At 45.1% G+C, this 13,293-nt stretch overlaps 1 protein-coding gene across 3 annotated transcripts in view; it reads right to left on the reverse strand.

The window, feature by feature from the left end:
* LOC146869698 (saoe class I histocompatibility antigen, A alpha chain-like) overlaps positions 1 to 13,293 on the reverse strand; it is a 274,622-nt gene that overhangs the window by 133,814 nt on the left and 127,515 nt on the right. For all 3 annotated transcript variants that reach the window (XM_085612321.1, XM_085612399.1, XM_085612231.1), the window contains exon 4: positions 6,987 to 7,256. In XM_085612321.1, the coding sequence (XP_085468447.1) occupies positions 6,987 to 7,256 (270 nt within the window). The remainder of the gene's footprint in view (positions 1 to 6,986; positions 7,257 to 13,293) is intronic.

Below are 13,293 nucleotides of genomic sequence, written 5' to 3' on the forward strand. Positions count from 1 at the left end.
CAAAACCAACCTTCATGAAGGAATGAAGGCCGTCGCTGAATGGATGAAGAACAGCCATCTGAAACCGAACTCAGACAAGATGGAGGTCCTCATCCTTGGCCCCACCCCCTCCGCCTGGGATGACTGCTGGTGGCCGGCTACCCTGGGAGCCGCACCGACACCCACCGACCACACACGCAACCTGGGATTCATCCTAGACTCATCGCTATCAATGTCCCAGCAAGTCAACACCATTTCATCCTGCTGCTTCAACACCCTCCACATGCTCCGCAAGATCTACAGATGGATCCCCACCGAAACCAGAAGGACGGTCACCCAGGCCCTCGTCAGCAGCAGAATGGACTACGGCAACGCCCTCTATGCGGGAACCACGGCCAAACTCCAGAAACGTCTCCAACGCATACAGAACGCCTCTGCACGCCTCCTCCTCGACATCCCTCGCCACAACCACATTACAGGTCACCTGAGAAACCTGCACTGGCTCCCCGTCAACAAGAGGATCACCTTCAAGCTCCTCACCCACGCTCACAAGGCACTCCACAACACCGAATCAGTATACCTCAACAAACGACTCACCTTCTACACCCCGAACCACCAGCTCCGCTCCGTTGACCTCGCCCTCGCCACCGTCCCACGCAACCGGGGAGTGACTGCCTGTGGCAGATCATTCTCCCACCTCGACGCCAAGACTTGGAACTCCCTCCCCATCCACCTACGGCAGACCCAGGACCTGCTGACCTTCAGGAGACTCCTCAAGACCTGGCTGTTTGAGCAGTAGCAGCGCCCCCTCCCCCCCCCCCAGCACCTTGAGACCCTCACTGGTAAGTAGCGCGCTTTACAAATGTTTTTGATTGATTGATTGATTGAACTGCTTGTATGTTGTATGACGAGCTGTCGCAAGGAGGGAAATTCTTGGGCGTGAGCAGAAGCTTTAAAAACTTGAGTCTTGATGGTTCGCATGCATGGAATATGCATGCCTGAAACGAAAACGAGCAATTTTACTAATGTTAATGTGGCAAAAATATTAATAGTAAATGGGAATAGAGTAGAGGTGGGTGGTATACAGTGAAACCATTTGTTTGTGAATTTATTATTTGTTTTTCTGACTTTCCTATTACTGCGCATTTGGGCCTCATGACTGGAGTGATCTGAGCAAAAGGTGACTGCGCATGTCCACTATAAGTTAACCCGGAATGATGACTCCATATTTGAATCACAGCCAAGGCTGCAGAGTACTAGATCCTGGGAACGGAGGGTCAAGAGTTCGAGAAAGTGGACTTACATTGAAGAACGTTGTTAATTTGTTGCAGATAAAAATAAATACGAGTGTGAAACCAGAACTATGAATCAAAATTAAGGGGATGAGTTTGCGAACAATGGTCGAATTAAGTAAAGTGACATGTAAGCATAGTGAGATGATCTTCCCCCCAGCCTGACCAATCATATTGCGTATTTTTTCGATATTGAAACTTTAGTGGGTGGAAAATGGCGAACAAAATATATAATTAAGATAGCCTTAGTTAGTTAGAGAGAGAAGCAGAGCGGAAGAAGCAGAGCTTGGGATGCTGTCCGTCGGGTGGAGATTTGCTGAATGCAGTGACTGAGAAGGAGAGAACAAGATGCTAAGAGTCGTGAATGCTGTCCAAGTAGCGGGAGTTGCTGTTGCGGGGAAGGGGAGCTGAGAGAGCTGAAGATCGCAGAAGAATTTCAAGGAGGAAGAGAGTGCCAGAGAGGGGTGCAGCGCGATTAGAGAGGCCTACTGTCCTGTCCTGAAGCCTTTGTCTCCTGATCTTTCCCGGGGGACCCTCACCAGCCCTTTGGCCAGGGGGTTGGTCTTCACACCATTCTTGGTAAATATACATTTCCGTGATTTCGTTATATGCTCTTTTTTCTCTATCCTTTCTTTTTCTTGGTCATATGTTCATTGCGTAAAGTCCATGTTATGTTTAATTGATGATTTAATAAATTTTTCTCTCCACTGAATGAGGGCAATTGCACTGTGTATTTGGAATGGTTCACATGCATTTGAAATTTAGATAAAAGATTTAAACTTTTCCGACTCTGTGGTTATTTTCTTTAAAGTTTAATGAATAGTTAGAATTTTGTCTTTTATCACCATCAATTAGTTCAACTAATGGTCCATCAACCAGAGAAAAGAACTTTTTGATCAGTGAAAAGGGTTAGTTTGAGATCAAAAGAGGTACTAAATAACTAATCCTGAAAGTTAAGAAAAATCTATAAACTTGACTCCAGCGGTTTTATGGGCCCAGGTGAGTATATGGTTGTGGAGTATCCGTTGTTGGTACGCCGCTGGATCACTGGTAAAAATTATACTGATGACCGCCACATTATTTGTAGAAGTTCTACTGAACTCGTATCATTGCTATCGGATTTACCCAAGGTGACCTCCCTATCGACGCGAGTTGGTGATATGTAGTTAGAACGGCCCTGAAACCCCAACCCACGCCTATCGAGTGACAGGTCACAGGTGGGGTCTCACTTAGCCTAAAGAAAAACATGCACCCTGGGAAAACGAAGATTGATCCCACAGTTAGTTGCACCACAAACAGGTCCAAGGAAATAGGCCCCAATAAAACACGTTTGGCCAGAGGCGTGCATTCCTCACAATGCTAGATGCCACATGTAGATAGAAACACTCAGGCAATCAGGACACAACATGCCCACCACACATAGTTATCACGTGCTCCCCACACTAGACATCTGGATACATGCACACTGGCCCACACTAGCTCTCCCGGTGGTCGGGAGCCATCTGAGTCTCTTATCAGAGGCCCAAACTTGTTATATACGACTAAGATACTTTTTCAAGAATGCAAAATCAGTTTATTGTACCCCACGAGATGTATATACTGTTGGCCGAAACTTTGTACAGCGAGAGACTTTCTTCAGATGCAACTCTGTTGATACTCTCCCAGCGCTGCATTTAATTAAACCGACTTGTTCCTGTTTTGCCAAACGCCTCTTGTCTTTTCATTTCTTTAAGGTAAATTCATATCCAAGCATCATGTCCACGGTAAACTCACTGCTTTGTAGCTTCCCAAGCGGGACTAGTATCTCACCACAGTCCATGGTTTCCTCCACACTTTATATCCTGCCTCATAGCATTGCACACAATTCTTTTCACCCTCTCAGGGCGATGCTATCACCTGAGCTCACGTTATACTCAGCAGTGCCCTGAGAGAGGCCACACAGCAATGTCACCCCACAGCCTCTGGTAAACGCCATGCTTTGTGGCTTTCCTCAGGACACTGTCAAAAACACAACTGGCCACAATTTACTCAGCACTTTCAAGATTTCCATGAAGCACTGCACTTGGCACTTTGTACCCTCTCACACCTAAGCCCTCAGTATAAGTCATGCTCTGGAATAGACCACAAAACACTATAACAACACAAACCACAGTATACTGTAGCCTTTCACATGGCAACTGCATCACACAATAGCCCCCAGTATACGCAGTGCTTTGTACCCTTCTCAGAGCAGTGCAATTACGACAGCGCAGACTGTACGTAGCAGTACCCTGGGAGAGGATACAAAGAACTATCACAGCACAGACCATAGGATAGTCGGTACTTTGCAGCCATCCTCACAGCACTGCTATCACACCACAGTCCACTGTATACTCAACGCTTCATGGCCTCTGTCAGAGCACTGCTGTCTCACCACAGCCAGCTGTATACTCAGCGCTTTGTAGCCTTCTTCAGGGCACTGCTCTCACCTAACCCAGTGCATGCTTTCTCTCTCAGGTCTGCCTCCCTCAGGGCTCTGCTGCTACACCACAGCCTGCAGTATACTCAGCACTTTGTAACCTTCTTCAGGGCCATGCTCTCACCCAGCCCAGCGCATGCCTCCTCTCTCACATCTGCTTCCTCTCTCAGGGTTCTTCTTTTACACCACAGCCCACAGTATACTCAGCCCTTTGTAGCCTGCCTCAGGGCACTGCTCTCACTTAGCCCAGTACCTGCTTCCTCTCTCAGCTCTGCTGCCTCTCTCAGGGCACTGATATCCAACCACAGCCCACAGTACACTCAGCACTTTGTAGTCTTCTTCAGGGCACAGCTCTCACCTAGCCCAGTGCCTGCTTCCTTTCTCAGGGAACTGATGTTACACCGCAGCCCACAGTACTCGCAGCACTTTGTAGCCTTCTTCAGGGCACTGCTCTCACCTAGCCCAGCGCATGCTTCCTCTCTCAGGTCTGCAGCCTCTCTCAGGGCACTGCTATCTCACCACAGTCCATGGTAAGCTTGGAGCTTTGTAGCCTGCTTCAGGGAACTGCTCTCACCTAGCCCAGTGCTCTCTCAGGTCTGCTGCCTCTCTCAGTGCACTGCTGTTAAACCACAGCCCGCAGTATACTTACTCTGTAGCCTTCTTCAGGGCACTGCTCTCACCTAGCCCAGTGCCTGCTTCCTCTCTAAGGTCTGCCTCCCTCAGGGCTCTGCTGCTACACCACAGCCCACAGTATACTCAGCACTTTGTAGCCTTCTTCAGGACACTGCTCTCACCTAGCCCAGTGCAGGCTTCCTCTCTCAGGTCTGCTGCCTCTCTCTGGGCACTGCTGTCTCACCGCAGCCCGCTGTATACTCAGCACTTTGTAGCCTGCTTCAGGGCACTGCTCTCACCTAGCCCAGCGCATGCCTCCTCTCTCACATCTGCTTCCTCTCTCAGTGCTCTTCTTTTACACCACAGCCCACAGTATACTCAGCGCTTTGTAGCCTGCCTCAGGGCACTGCTCTCACCTAGCCCAGTGCAGGCTTCCTCTCTCAGGTCTGCTGCCTCTCTCAGTGCACTGCTGTCTCACCGCAGCCCGCAGTATACTCAGCACTTTGTAGTCTTCTTCAGGGCACTGCTCTCACCTAGCCCAGTGCAGGCTTCCTCTCTCAGGTCTGCTGCCTCTCTCAGGGCACTGCTGTCTCACCGCAGCCCGCAGTATACTCAGCACTTTGTAGTCTTCTTCAGGGCACTGCTCTCACCTAGCCCAGTGCAGGCTTCCTCTCTCAGGTCTGCTGCCTCACTCAGGGCAATGCTGTTACACCACAGCCCGCAGTACACTCAGCACTTTGTAGCCTTCTTCAGGGAACTGCTCTCACCTACCCCAGTTACTGCGTCCTGTCTCAGGGCTCTGCTGTTACACCACAGCCCACATATACTCAGCACTTTGTAGCCTTCTTCAGGGCACTGCTCCCTCCTGGCCCAGTGTATGCTTCCTCTCTCAGCCAACTGCCTTTACACCACATCCCTCAGTATACTCAGCACTTTGGAGCTTTCTCAGGGCACTGCTCTCACCTAGCCCAGTGCCTGCCTCCTCTCTCAAGTCTTGCCTCTCTCAGGGCACTGCTATCGCATTACAGCCCACTGTAAGCTTAGCGCTTTGTAGTCTTCTTCATGGCACTGCTCTCACTAGCCCAATGCCTGATTCCTCTTGCAAGTCTTACTGCCGCTCTCAGGGCACTGTTGTCTCACCACAACCCAGAGTCAGCTTAGAGCTATGATGGCTTTATCAGAACACTGCTATCTCACCTCAGCCCAGAGTCAAGAAATCTCACAGTGAACAGCAAGTACTAAAAATGTCCCTGTTGGCTGCCTTAACTCATCCACTGGCAGGAACCTCATTGAACACTCTTTAGAATGGACCACCTGCAACCGAAGTCCGAAAACCATTACTTGAGCCTCCAAGGTGCATCAATGAGAGTGCCACTGGTTTTTGGTCTCTGTAACAGAAAGTGTAGTAAGCTTTGGCTTTACTTGCACCACAAAGTCTTGCACGATGATTGCAACCATCATCCATAGACTAACACTGGGCCCCAGTGTTACCTGCAGTAATAGCGCTTTACGGCTAGGAGCTATGATACGGTTTGGGTTCAGACCTCTGCCCAGGAAGTGTGTATAAAGAAGTGACTGAACACTGGCCTTATTGACTGTTACTATTGTGTAAAGCGTGTTCTGAGTGTGTAACCACACACCACCTCCTTGGGTACACCTTGACTGCTTGATTTCACCACCCTGTGAAGGTCAGGGCTAAAGGGAGAGGTTAGTGTTAAGGTTGTCACCCAAGGCCACTAGTTGTAAACAACCACTTGTAACACTTGAGACTCAGTAACTCCTGACTGCCCAGGGACCCCGAGAAACAACTTCAAGGCCCAGTGAGTGACCGGGAGAAGTTCTATTTTTATATAGAATAAAAAGGGAGTGACAGCATTTGCCCAAAGCAAATCATTTCATATGTCTTGGTCCAAAAGCTTCAGTGGTTTGGTATAAGGACTCTCACCCAATGAGTTTTAAATTCAGTGTCATGCTTCACCATCGAGTCTTCACCACAAATAAGAATTCATGTAGGTATACAGAGTACACTCCTGTGTTCTTTGTGACAGGGGTACGGTCTCTGTAGCTTTGTTTTCTAAAGAGATCTCACATTGGTATACTAGGAGGCAATATACAGAGTACACTTGAGTTTTCTTTGCATGTGTTGTTAACATATAATTGCCTTTTGGGTCTATAAAATAATAGAGTGGGATAATGTTCAAATACCATTTTTGTTTCCTGTCACCTATGAGGGGGTGGTGTATGTGTGCATGCATGCATGCATGCGTGTGTTTTGCAGTCGATACAGTCACATTTATTACATGCTTCCTCCATCTCTCCCCTGAAGAGTGCCAAGCCAGTGAACCCTGTTGACAATGTGATGAGCTCTGTCACTTGCCATGCTGAATTGATGCACTATTTGAGGTCGGGATCAGCTGGCAACCAGGAAACCATACCCAACCCAGACATTTCTCAAATCTAGACACCCAGGGGTCCAGGGTGGTATCATTTGCATGGATCCCACTAGGTGTTCCTACCAAGAATGCTCTGCAAACCTCACAATATGGAAAAATCACACATTTTCCCCAAAGTTCTGTGAACCACACAAAGTACAAAGTCAATACGACCATCACAATCACCCGCTACAGAGCAAAGTGCATTCTTACCATACATCACGGTCACAGTGTCCGGCAGGCTGCTGTGATACACCTCATAGCTGTATGTTTTCTCATCATCTCCTTTCTGAACTTCCACTGTTGTCTGGACCTGGTAGGTTCCGTCAGGGTTTGGTAGGATGTCCATCGACTCCAAGGGTATCTTTACACCATTCCTGACCCATTTCACCTCAATGTCTCTGGGATAAAATCCATACGCATAGCCGGTCAGAAAGGTGCGATTGCCATTCTTTCGTCGTGTAACTATTGTTTGAGGGGCAACTGGAAGGAAACGCAAAAACTGCAATTACACAACAATCATAACATTAGGATTTACCCAGTATGCTATTTGCAATTATGTATCAGTAACACTTTTCTCCAGCACATGCTTAGACAGTCCCCTTTCATGACACTTCCAGGACATCATGTGCACCTGCACAGAGGAGGAACCTGGGTAGAGGGGCTGGTAGGGGAAGCCTCACCACAGCCAACTCGGATCACAGACTCAACTACATTGGTAACTCAGTCCTACAAAAACTGTGGGTACTACTAGGAGTTCAAGGACAGGACCAAAAAAGGTGACTGATGTTGGGGCTCACCCGTAGAGGCTCGATGGAGGTGAAACAAGATGATGCCAAATTAGAGTTGCATGAAGATTACAAACTTTCCAGTGGTACTGTGTCACATTTGACATCCAGTTCAGTTCTCATCCAAAAATCAATTGACACAAATAGCTGAAGATTCTATTTTTGCTCAAAACTTCCCTTCCAGTCAATAAGTTGTTAAATCCAAGAGCACCAACCTTCCGTCCAAGTTCCCATCTTTGCAGTACAGACGTCAAATCTTAAATTCTCTAAGGATGTCAAGTTAGCGGTGATGACAGGGTCAGGCTAAGGCTAATTATGGCCAAAAAGGCAAACCACTCTACACATGAACCCTATGGAGCCCTCCGTAATGAAACTGTGGCTAGACTATTTCAGTCAGGGTTGTATTCCAGTCATGGTTGGTTTACCCCTGCGCGGGCAGGAGCATGCCCCATTAACCGAGCAGCACCTTCACCAGTAACGCTTCCCTTTAAGAAGGTGGCCCTCAACAAGAGCGAAAGCCATCAAGCAGGGAGGGCAAGGATCTAGGATTGTCTCCATGCAACGGACAGCTCCAAGAGCGAGTGCAGTGATGCACTGGTAGACTCATTCCATTTCTATACCCAACCCTGGGGCATCTGGCCATCATGTGCCAAAAGACAGTGCGCTGGCTCCAGTCCTTCAGGAGGGATTGTCTCGCTGAAGTACTACTTACACGATGGAGCACCGTATACCAGTTGGGGAGTAGTTGCTAGCCAGGGCTATCAGACATCTGGTTGAATTTTTTTGATAGGTCTGAGCATATCTATCTTACAAGGCTGCTTAGGACCATGGTTACCACATGGATTTATAGAGAGTGAAGAAGGGACGGACGTCTTGGCAGGGATTAAGGTTTTGCCTCAATGCTAGACGTGAATAAGTCTGTTGAAAGCACTATAAACGCACGGCTAAAACAGCTACAGAATCTCTGTGAGCGCTTCTGATGGATGCAGGTGTGACGTTTATTGAAGCACAGCGCAACGCTCAACTGAAAGATTACACATCCATGCTCATGTGTCAGGATGTTGAGCGAAAATGGCCAATGCAGAATTAGTCTAGTTCAGTACACATATTATCAAACATAGTCAAGGGCAGCGGCCATCTGATAGTGTCAGCTTGTATTTTGTTAAAAATTGATAAAACACGGTTACAGCAAGGCAACAAACTCCAAGTCAACAAGTTTTTGAATTTCTTATATAGAATTTAATGCAACAGGGATACACACACTTCACTCATCATTAGTTGGTGTATCGTTGTATATTTACTTCTTGCTATTGCCAGGCTACAGTGATACGCACACTTCCCTCTTCATTATTTGGTGTATCGTTGCATATTTACTTCTTGCTATTGCCAGGCTACAGTGATACGCACACTTCCCTCTTCATTATTTGGTGTATCGCCGTATATTTTCTTCTTGCTATTTCCAGGCTACAGTGATACACACACTTCTCTCGTCGTTATATGGTGTGTCGTTGTATATTTACTTCTTGCTATTTCCAGGCTACAGTGATACACACACTTCCCTCTTCCTTAATTGGTGTATCGTTGTATATTTACTTCTTGCTATTTCCAGGCTACAGTGATACACACAGTTCACTTGTCCTTATTTGGTGTATCGTTGTCTATTTACTTCTTGCTATTTCCAGGCTACAGTGATACACACACTTCCCTCGTCCTTATTTGGTGAATCGTTGTATATTTACTTCTTGCTATTTCCAGGCTACAGTGATACACACACTTACCTCTTTATTATTTGGTGTATCGTTTTAATTTACTTCTTGCTATTGCCAGGCTACAGTGATACGCACACTTCCCTCTTCATTATTTGGTGTATCGTTGCATATTTACTTCTTGCTATTGCCAGGCTACAGTGATACACACACTTCCCTCTTCATTATTTGGTGTATCGTTGCATATTTACTTCTTGCTATTTCCAGGCTACAGTGATACGCACACTTCCCTCATCATTATTTGGTGTATTGTTGCATATTTACTTGTTGCTATTTCCATGCTACAGTGATACACACACTTCCCTCGTCATTATTTGGTGTATCATTGTATATTTACTTCTTGCTGTTTCCAGGCTACAGTGATACACACACTTCCCTCGTTGTTATTTGGTGTATCATTGTATATTTACTTCTTGCTATTTCCAGGCTACAGAGATACACACAGTTCACTCGTCCTTATTTGGTGTATCATTTTATATTTACTCCTTGCTATTTCCAGGCTACAGTGATACAGATACTTCACATGTCCTTATTTGGTGTATCGTTGTATATTTACTTCTTGCTATTTCCAGGCTACAGTGATACACACACTTACCTCGTCGTTATTTGGTGTATCATTGTATATTTACTTCTTGCTATTTCCAGGCTACAGTGAGACACACAGTTCACTCGTCCTTATTTGGTGAATCATTTTATATTTACTTCTTGCTATTTCCAGGCTACAGTGATACAGATACTTCACATGTCCTTATTTGGTGTATCGTTGTATGTTTACTTCTTGCCATTTCCAGGCTTTAGTGATAATGACACTTCACTCGTCATCAGTTGGTGTCTTGTTGTATATTTACTTCTTGCTATTTGCAGGCTACTGAGATACACACTGTACTCGTCATTTTTTGGTGTATTATTGTATATTTACTTCTTGCTATTTCCAGGCTACAGTTATACAGACACTTCACTCGTCATCAGTTGGTGTCTCGTTGTATATTTACTTCTTGCTATTTCCAGGCTACAGTGATACACAGACTTCATTCGGCCTTATTTGGCGTATCGCTGTATATTTACTTCTTGTTATTTCCAGGCTACAGTGATATACACACTTCACTTGTCCTTATTTGGTGTCTCGTTGTACATTTGCTTCTTGCTATTTCCAGGCTACAGTGATACACAGACTTCACTCGTCATCAGTTCGTGTCTCGTTGTATATTCGCTTCTTGCTATTTCCAGGCTACAGTGATGCACACACTTCACTCCTCATCATTTGGTGTATCGTCGTATATTTACTTTTTGTTATTTCCAGGCTACAGTGATGCGCACACTTCACTCCTCATCATTTGGTGTATCGTCGTATATTTACTTCTTGCTATTTCCATGCTACAGTGATACACACACTTCACTCGTCATCAGTTGGTGTCTCGTTGTATATTTGTGATACACACACTTCACTCGTCATCAGTTGGTGTCTCGTTGTATATTTGTGATACACACACTTCACTCTTCATCAGTTGGTGTCTCGTTGTATATTTACTTCCTGCTATTTCCGGGCTACAGTGATACACACACTTCACTTGTTATCAGTTGGTGTCTTGTGGTATATTTACTTCTTGCTGTTTCCGGGCTACAGTGATGCACCCACTTCACTCGTCATCATTTGGTGTCTCGTGGTATATATACTTCTTGCTGTTTCCGGGCTACAGTGATGCACACACTTCACTCGTCATCAGTTGATGTCTCGTGGTATATTTACTTCTTGCTATTTCCGGGCCTTAGTGATGCACACACTTTAATTGTCATCAGTTGGTGTCTCGTGGTATATATACTTCTTGCTGTTTCCGGGCTACAGTGATGCACACACTTCACTCTTCATCAGTTGGTGTCTCGTTGTATATTTACTTCTTGCTATTTCCGGGCCTTAGTGATGCACACACTTCAATTGTCATCAGTTGGTGTCTCGTGGTATGTTTACTTCTTGCTATTTCCAGGATACAGTGATGCACCCACTTCACTCGTCATCATTTGGTGTCTCGTGGTATATATACTTCTTGCTGTTTCCGGGCTACAGTGATGCACACACTTCACTCGTCATCAGTTGATGTCTCGTGGTATATTTACTTCTTGCTATTTCCGGGCCTTAGTGATGCACACACTTCAATTGTCATCAGTTGGTGTCTCGTGGTATGTTTACTTCTTGCTATTTCCAGGATACAGTGATGCACACACTTCACTCGTCATCATTTGGTGTCTCGTTGTACATTTGCTTCTTGCTATTTCCAGGCTACAGTGATACACACATGCTTCATGTCATATCTATGGTGTAATATGGTACTTTGTATTTTTTATATAAACTACATTCGTTGTTGGGCTTTATGTGCATCTAGGTGCATGTGTACACGACAGTGTTACACACCACACAGGCATTTATTGTTTTGCAGAATATACAGCATCTAGTGGGTTTACACTGATGAACACTTTGGGGCTGACATGCAGTCTGATAATCCGCCCCTCCCTTCTTCGAATGTCCTGGTGAACCACCAGTATAATGGAGAAACTGGTTTGATGCATTTCAAACATATTTTGGAGTAACAGGTGCTTCAAGGTTTGGCCCAGAAAACAAAAAGTACATATTCGTACATTCGTTAGGGTTTGAAGGCCGAGCAATTTTGAAACATTCGAATAATGAATCAGCGGACGAAGGCAGAGACCATTAAGAATTTGGAAAAAACGCTTTTATGTTCAACCCTACATTGCTGTTTTACGACACAAATTTGTAATGAGGAAGCAGTTAATTGGAGAAGGGATGGATACCTGTGCATCTGCGTTCAGGAGATTAGTCGCAGACTGTCATTTCGCGAATTTTGCAGATTAGTTCGTTTATGATCAGTTCATCTGTCATTGTACCAACTGAGCTATTCAACAGAAACTTACTGTTATTTTATTGTCAAGCAATCCGTCCCTTGGGGAAACTTTGCGGATCACTAAAAGTATTGAGACTTCACAATTATCTGTAAAAATAACTCTAAGAGATAAACATGATGAGTTTGGAAATGTTCGGTTGAAAAATAAAAACATTTCAAAAGAGTATGCTGTGAACAAAGATAGATCAAGAACAGTCAAAGGGTCTGTTTTAGATGTGGAAATAAACCCCACTTTAAGTCTGGGAAACAATGCCCTGCCAAAAATTTAATTTGCAGAAAATGTGGCAAAGCGGGACATTTTTCAAAAGTATGTCAAAGTCAAGCTAACCAAGCGGAGAAAGGTTCTAATGTAGCAGCAAATGTTGTGGAAGATGATTTTTGTTTAGAAAAGATACAAGATGATCTTCAAGATATGTTTTTAGTCGTTAGTGATGAGATCTGTTCAGGAGATCCTGCAGATTGTGTCGACTCATACGCTGATGTGCTAGTGGGTGACAGATCTGTTAAACCGTTGGTCGAGTCTGGGGCCAGTATTATAATGCCGACTCAAGAGGTTTTCAACAGAATGTGGCCGGGAAGAGTTTTAGAACCACTGGATCGTGCTCCAGCTTCATATGAAGGAAGGTGAATAGAATTATCAGAGTATTTTCAAGAAGTCTTGATATTCAGGGACTGTAAGATTTTTGGCAAATGTGGCAGTTAAAGGATTGTGTATCCTTGGGTGGTTCCTCAAAGGTCTTTTTGGGATTGTTTTCAGACCTGGCACTAAAGACCAGGTGCCTGTAGTGACAGATAGGTTTGTCAGTGATATCATCATTAGATACCCTAATTTTGTTTCAGGCAAATTGGGTACCATAAAAAGGTTCCGATATAAAATTAAGGTCCGCCAACATGCTATCTCCATTAAACACAAGTTGCAGAAACATTCCTTTCTGTGTAAGGGAGGATTTGGAGAAGGAATTAGTGAAGTTATGGGACAGTGGCATAATTGAACCCATTGAGTCTTCATTATTGTAGGAATGTATGATCTGCTTTCATGGTTACTCCCACT

This window comes from Triturus cristatus, chromosome 1_1, assembly GCF_964204655.1.
Source record: "Triturus cristatus chromosome 1_1, aTriCri1.1, whole genome shotgun sequence".
In the NCBI taxonomy this organism is placed as follows: domain Eukaryota; kingdom Metazoa; phylum Chordata; class Amphibia; order Caudata; family Salamandridae; genus Triturus; species Triturus cristatus.